The sequence below is a fragment of the Triticum aestivum genome, chromosome 2A (genome assembly GCF_018294505.1).
Source record: "Triticum aestivum cultivar Chinese Spring chromosome 2A, IWGSC CS RefSeq v2.1, whole genome shotgun sequence".
NCBI classification, from domain to species: domain Eukaryota; kingdom Viridiplantae; phylum Streptophyta; class Magnoliopsida; order Poales; family Poaceae; genus Triticum; species Triticum aestivum.
This window is the reverse complement of record NC_057797.1, coordinates 7231322-7238964: the sequence shown is the minus strand read 5'-3', so window position 1 is coordinate 7238964 and position 7643 is coordinate 7231322. Positions and strand designations below refer to the sequence as shown.

General features: G+C 44.2%; 1 protein-coding gene across 1 annotated transcript; it reads right to left on the bottom strand.

Annotated features, from left to right (window-relative positions):
- Positions 1 to 1318: 1318 nt before the first annotated feature.
- LOC123184190 (cytochrome P450 85A1) lies at positions 1319 to 5222 on the bottom strand. The gene is made up of 8 exons (XM_044596351.1): positions 4896 to 5222; positions 3671 to 3995; positions 2630 to 3031; positions 2441 to 2527; positions 2275 to 2353; positions 2075 to 2181; positions 1842 to 1966; positions 1319 to 1754 (listed from the first exon to the last, which is right to left on the bottom strand). Exons 1-8 carry the CDS (start codon positions 5105 to 5107, stop codon positions 1667 to 1669), a joined length of 1425 nt encoding a protein of 474 aa, XP_044452286.1. The 5' UTR covers positions 5108 to 5222; the 3' UTR covers positions 1319 to 1666.
- Positions 5223 to 7643: the final 2421 nt, after the last annotated feature.

Genomic DNA, 7643 nt, shown 5'->3' with positions numbered 1-7643 from the left:
TAAATAATGATGATGTCTGCTGTAACTATTTCTGAGATTTAAGAGTTCTTGAATATTTGGTCTGTTTCACCTGATACACTCTAGCATTCATATTGTTTTAGTGCATGATGACCAACTAAAGTTGCAGAGATTTAAGGTCATGAGTTCTGCAAGGAGATTTACATATAAAAGAGTGGCAAAGAATGTCACTGTAGCTAGCTAATACATGCACTTGGATCTCATCCAGTTCTCTTTCCATGCTTAAGAAAGATTCATATGTACCTAATCATGGATATCTACTTAAACAACCATACAAGATTCTTATGCAAGATTGGACGGGAACAATGGGTTGAGCCGCATTCCCCTCGTCCTCTCTCAAATATTTTGGTGAGCTTCCAACTTCGTGCCATCATCAAGACCTTAGTTGCCTAGAACCAAATGCTAACTTCAGTAATTTCATATCCCACATACTATTTGTAGAACGAGCTCGCTATCCTTCTCTTCTAAGATTACAATTAATATTGTGGTGATGCAACTAAAAGTTCTATCATATTAGAACAGAATTACGTCCTCGGGGTTCAGTAGCTAATCTTTACAATTGTATTTGTCATATTGTCCTCCTAAGAAAAGTCCATCTATATTATCCTCCTAAGATATCAATATTCTTTTATTGTAAATAAAGAAAATTTCATCTATATTATTCTCCCCAGAACAAGTACATGCATTCTATATTGTAAATAAAAAAAAGTTCATCATAACTTTGATGCATCAAGATGCCTATATTTACATAAAGGACGGGCGCAGTAACACGCGCCGTCATGGTCTAGTATATACACATGGAAGGGAAGTGGGTCAAGAATGGAAGGGGAGAAGACACCTTCAATCTGTGGAGGAGGCCAACCTGTTTGTCTGTCTTCCGAATTTTGAAGGCCTAATTAGCCCGGTCACGTAAATATTGCCCATTTATTCACCTCCCATGCAGCCAACGGCCCGAGAGAACAAACTTCCTGAGATTATACGTACATGCATGGGCCACTGATGTGGATAATGCGCATGTAAGAGAAATACTATAATGGGGATGACGTGGCACATCGCTGATGTGGACAGTGTGCATGGTGAAAGAATAGGGAATAATGGGGGATCCGGCTTGCCTGCTCCCTCTTCATGTTCCCATCCATGCTCTCACATCCTACGGCTGTCTCTTTTTTTTTCCTTTCTAATCTAATCATCTCCCCCCTCCCCCTGATTTTAAAGGGGTGGGGCCGGGCCTTATTTTGTTCCAATCAAATTAAGCCACGTATGCGGGAGCACGGAAAGGGAGCAGGCAAGTCTCGTCCAATAATGGGGAGCAACTTCTTAAATAGATGATAGATATGGTGCTGCTTATCATCAGATTCAAGACACCAGATATACACATATATGTATTTCCGCTTATCAGATTCAAGTCACATATCACATATATAGCGATGCTTATCATGCATATGTAATTGATCACAAAGATGAAGAAGAAGTTGCCTCTTGTGGCCTTCTACGTCAAGTGCCTACTGAACCTATAATACCTACACTATACGTATGTTTCCTATTTCTTACAAGGCTGATCTAATCTTTCCATCGGCGCAAAATTGCACTCTTGTCGTCTCAGTCTGGGCCCTATCTACCTAAACTCTGCAAAATGTATGTTCCAAGATCAGTAATCTTGAACTCGGATATGTAACCCGTTGGGAGCCTCCACCCGGGGGAATTTCAAGATCGTGTTCTTGCCTTCTTCCTCCCATCTGAAAAATCAAAGCCAATGCCAAGTACCTGTCAGTAAATAATTCTGGAAATGGAATCGGTGTGGACTAAGAAGAGGTTGAACAGACCTATATCGGGTCACAAAGTAGTGGAGGAAAGTCGCGATCTCTGCCGTGCCCACCTCCTTCCCAGGGCACATCCGCCCGCCTCCTCCGAACAACATGAAGTGCGGGTGCGATTCCATGTTCTTCTCCTGTTCATTTTCAGTAGGCAACAATAGGTTAGAACTTCTTCTGCTAGGGCCAAGGCGGTATGTTTTAGTGATATTTTGACGGTCATATTTGTTCGCTCTCTTACTTACCAGCCACCTCCATGGATTGAAGGTCATTGGGTCAGGATACATGAACGGATCGTAGTTTATCTCCCTCGTGTAAACATAGATTCTCCAGCCTTGCGGAATGACATACCCTGGAAGAAATCGATAACATGTCGCATTAGAAATGAACTAATATTTGACAGGGGAATGCTTCAGTAGCAGAGTAAATTCCAAGCACAACTCACCATTCATTTCTACATCCTGAGTAGTTTTCCTCAGCAGCCCATTCACAACTGTGGCTAATCTTAGCGTCTCAAAAATGACCTGCATGGTATATCCATCAGTTCATACTTATATTAAATTTCCTACTCTGACTTAATTTTTTGCATTTTATCTCCTACTACTACTTACAGCTCGAGTGAAGGCCATGGACTTAAAATCTTCGTAGCTGATTGCTTCCTCCGGCGATTTCCCCTTCCTGATATCAAGATGCTCTCTCTGCATTCACAAGTGAAAATGTCGTCAGTAAAGTCCAGAAGCACATGGACTTTTTTCAAGGAATCAAAATTGATTTCCAGATTATGTGTACATAGTACATACCCTGAGTTCGTCGAGGGCCCACGGATGTTCCGATAGGTACTTGACGGCCATCATCGAAGTCGTCGACATGGTTTCGTACCCAGAGTAGATGAGGGCGATGAGCAAGTCAATGATCTGCTCGTCGCTGAGCTTTTCCCTGGTCCCATCATCGCCGCTTCTCAAGAGAGCATCCAGCATGTCATCGTGAGCGTCACCAGACAATCGCCGTTCCGCGATCATTTGCTCTAGCATGGACACAAGTTTCTTCCTAGCCTGGAAGCCCTGGTAGTAGCTGGTCCCCGGAATGTTGATGGGCAAGGAGATGGTGCCGAGCACAAGCGTGTACAGCTCCGTCTTGAGGGCGTCGGAGAGTGGGCCTGCTGTGATGCCGGCAATCTGCCGGAGTGCAGATAGCAAGGCCATCTAAAATGGAAAGTGAAAGTCAGTTAGATATGATGAGGACATAAGATTCTGTGATATGTTGTTGCCATGCCCATGCAAGCAGAAGATGCTTCTATGAAACTCTGCAACCACCACAAAAGCGGCAAACGGAAACGGGTAATGATGATGTCTCCAAATGTGATACTCTGTTTTTGCAGTGGGATACTATGAAACTCTGCAACAACCACTTTTTTTTTTCGAGAATGATCCACTTTGGAATGTGTAGAGTGATGCTGTTGCTGCAACAAGGCTATTTTTATCACTGATCCATCTGGCGTCCAACAGCTAGTATAAGCAAAACAATTAACAAACGAAATGTATTTGAACAAAAAATTCTCAGTTGACACGAACAGCTGCATGTATTATATCCCCCAAACCATGGACCGATTTTGCAAAACATCAAGCTTTGAGATTCTATTTTCAAACTAGCCGTTTTTTCATAGCAAAGCAGTGAGTGAACTAATCTTTGCTGCACAGAGAATTAAGATGGAAGTAGTTGCTGCCATTAACGTACTCCAACATGCCACCCAACTGCCTCTACATCTACATGTACGGTAAAGGTGGCCTGTGTACCCTACGGCTCTACGCGTTAGTAGATTTGATTGAAGGGACTGCACTGACCTCCTTGGTCTTGGCCTGGACATCGACGACGCTGCCGGCCCAGCCATGGAGATGGTCGCGCATGAAGGCGTCGATCTTGGGGAGGAGGCTGGTGCGGAGCGCGGCGGGCCGGACGAGGCCGAGCATGGCGCCGCGCATGACGCGGTGGAGCGGGCCGTGCACGGCGGCAATGTTGTTGCGGCCGAGGATGTCGAGCATGGACTGCGGGTAGCCGGGGACGAGGCCGCCGGACTCGCCCTGCAGCAGCATCCGGCGGTTGAGCTCCGGGTCCATGCACACCACCGTGGGGCAGCCCAGGATGTGGGTCCTGAACAGCCTCCCGTACCTGCAGCAGCGCACACACATGTTAATTCCTCGGTAGTTTCAATCAAATAAGCTTATGCTAGCAGCGGTAATATATTTGATGTGTTTTTCGATGGCAAGCATGCAAGCAAACACTGTGATTAGGCATGGGATTATGCTAACATCCTCTGTTCTTTTTTTTTTCATTCATTATGCACGAGCAGTAATATTTCAGTTTTCTCTCTGGAAAAAACAGTGGAGGGCAATGATGGGGATGTTTCTCTTTTGATCTGTGTCATAATAATTTACATCCGGAATGGTACTTTGGGAGCTGGAGCAGTGATGAGCGTGTGTTGTTTGTGAGCTTTAGGGGGACACAGCTCTCCCCGTCACTTTGCACAGCCGGAAAGCAGCTGCCAAACCGGCACATTTCCGTAGCTCATCGATTCGTGTAGGCAGGAGCAACTTTTAGGAGTAGTATAATTACTGAAAAATCTCTTTAAAAAGAAGGGTCTGCTAATTAATAGTAGTAGTAACAAATTTAGAAGAAACTACAAATAATAAGGCAAATTTTAACATACTTCCTCTTATCCTATTTTTTTACATGTGAGGTAAGAAGATAAGACTTAATCAGACCACTAATTAATGAGACCAACAAACTTAGATATATTATATACTCTTATCTTTCATATGAAAATAGGAGGTAAGAGGGAGCCAGAGCGGCAAAAATAGAGCGAGTGGTTCTCTCTCTATTATTGGAGAGACCAATAGCATGTAAGTAACCATCTCTATTCTCTAGTTGAGTTCTCCACAACACAACACAACACAACCAACTTGATCTCCAACAAAATCCCCCAAATCCCGGCGAAGACACACGAGCTAGCTAATCCGGGGAAGAAGACGCAAGCAAGAATGCATAATCATATGCCCGCTAGCTACGCACCTGAGCCTCCTCTGCTTCATGAAGGCCGGCCCCTGCTTGAGGAACTCGGTGGTCTCGCCGAAGAGCGGCCAGCCCATTGTCCCCGGCGGCAAGCAGCCATCGCCATGCCTCCTCCGGCCGTTGCCGTACCTCACCTCGTTCCAGCGCAGCAGCAGGCTGCTCGCTAGCACAACGCCCGCCACAACACCGACCAGTACAAGGAGGAGCGCCATCTTATTCTTTCTTCGTTTGTGCCTCTGCCTCTTGGATGCTCTGTTTTAGTTCAAGAGGCAGGCTCTCTCTTGCTTGTGTTGTGTGTGTGCTGGAGGAGTTAGGCAGAGGAGGATGGATGCCCCTTTCCTTTATATAGGGGAGGAGGAGGATTCCTCCGCCTAATTATCCATCCCTCCTTGTGAAAATTACTCTTCTTTTTCCGATGAGGGTCCCCATTCCAAGGTGAGGTCTTGACCATGGAGGGAGGGATGAGGGGATCGAGACGATGGGTCAGATCGTCAGATGGCATCACAACCAGAGAAATTCTACTACTCGTACACAAGGCAACAAAATACTGTAGGCATGCGGCTAGGAGGCGCATGCTTGGCCTCGAAATCGGCGTGGCGCCGTCCGTGTGCGTGTTGGTTTGCGGCCATCCGGTCAAAAGGGACGGGTATCCTGCCGAGATGCTGCTGCCCATGTGTGGACGTGTGCTTCTTTGGTTTTTGCCTTTGCCATACACACATGCTACTCCTACGGGTACCAACCATCACATGATACCATGTCACAAAAACCAAATCTACATGTTTCAAAAAATTCTAAGAAAAGTTGTGATTGTTAACAAGACATGTGTTTACTAGCCCTAAAAATTCAGATTCAAATTCAAAATACAAATTCAGCATGAATAGTGTCAAAAAAATAAACCAGAAATGTCACCATTCACGTGTGGATTTGTCTTTTTTTTTCATGTATATTTCGATTTTGGATTGGAACTTTTAAGGGATTGTAGGAACATGTCTTCTGCGCATCATGTTTTTTTCAGTACTTTTTGAAACATCAAAATTTGAGTTTTTAAACATGGTATCATGTGATATCTTCCCCCTATTCCTGCTCCTTGATTTGGCAGGGCAAATTAAAGTCGTGTCATAACTTTTTAAAACGATGAATCTAAACATATACTTCCTCATTTCCGCGACTAGTAATTCGTGATGAAGAGAGAGTATATACTCCCTCCGTCCCGTGAAGAGTACATTTGGCTTTAAAATTTGTCCACAAAAAAGTGTACTTTTATCTTTTCAATGCACTTTAAAGTAGAAAAAAATGTTTCTCTCTCATTATACGGTAATCAAGACCAATAATATTCTACACATGGTCTCCTTAATTTCAACATGCACTTAGGCCCTATTTGGTTCATAAGTCCTAGGACTTTCTCTAGTCCTAACTAAAAAGTCCCTATTCCCTAAAAAGTCTATTTCCGTTTGTTTCCAGAGACTAAAAAGTATCTAGTCCCTTCCTAGAGATTATTAAATGACCATGTTGCCCCTAGTATATAAAAAAATCAAACAACACCATGGGATGGCGGGCCAATGGGTGCATGGAGGGGCATTGTTGAAAAAGTCTCAAAAAGTCCCAAAAAGACTCTCCTTGAGAGTCTTCTTCATTTAGTCCCAAATGCCTAGTTTAGTCCCTAAAAAGTCCCTCCCGTTTGGTAAAAAAGTCTCTAAGAAGGACTTTTTCTAGTCCCTACACACAAAAAGTCCCTGGAAACAAACACCCCCTTAGCTCATTGGGGGTTGGGTAATTAAAGATGAGAGAGATGGTGTCTTGCATCCTTTCAATGCATTTTTTATTTCACTCCATAATTTATCCTAAAATTTCTATATATACACTTTTCACCGGACGGAGAGAGTATTTAAAAATTTCATACAATGATGAATCTAAAATATGTATTTTTAATAATATGACACATTTCCCCCCACATAAAAACCCAACTTATATTCCCATTGAGAGGGAGTATATATACTGCTAATTTTCTGATTAATTTGTATTTTTGCATGTCTCGGTGTTCCTACATGACACAGCCATGTCGTTAGTTTTTTTCGATCTTGGTTTATAGTTAGTCAAACCCCATGCAACGCCGGTGGCGATGGGGAGGTCCTTCCAAGATGTGGTGCCCTTGAGGAGCGCACGATATGGCAGGGAAGGTCGCATGCTTCGCACGCTGACATGCGTGAATTTGCGGTGGCTGGTCCGGGCTGGCGACTCAGCTCGACACGTTGGCCACATTCGGTGTGACCTAACCTAGCCTGGTCATCGGATAAGTGGGATTCACAACGCGACCTTGGGTGCGACAGGTCTTAGGTCGACTTAGGTTCTTTGTTAGGGAGGTGAAATGCCGCCATCCCTCTCTAGGAATAATGTTTTCTCTATTCCGTTGGTGTGTTTTTCACCGGCAGAGAGTGTATGGAGCTATGTTACGATGAGTCGTCCGAGATCTTGTCGGTTTAGGTTCCCGGTAGATCCATCTAGATTCGGTCGACTTTCATGGTCTTCTGGGTTTCTACAAGCCCTTCTTGATGTTTTCTTCTCAGGGACAAGGATTTGCATCTCATATCACGGACGTCTGCATCTTCTGGTCTATATCAACGACTTCCAAGTTGCTACTTCGAGAAGCTGTTGGGCTGAAAATGCTGCAACATTGAGATGGAGGCCCAGAGACGGCATCGAGCTATGCTCATATAGCACCGTCATTGGATGCAAGAGAAAAAAAGTCTT

Coding starts and splice junctions, on each gene's coding strand:
- LOC123184190 (XM_044596351.1), bottom strand. CDS start 5,107: ATGGCGCTCCTCCTTGTACTGGTCGGTGTTGTGGCGGGCGTTGTGCTA. Junction 2,354..2,440: donor CCATGGCCTTCACTCGAGCT/GTAAGTAGTAGT, acceptor TATACCATGCAG/GTCATTTTTGAGACGCTAAG. Junction 1,755..1,841: donor TACTTTGTGACCCGATATAG/GTCTGTTCAACC, acceptor TTGATTTTTCAG/ATGGGAGGAAGAAGGCAAGA.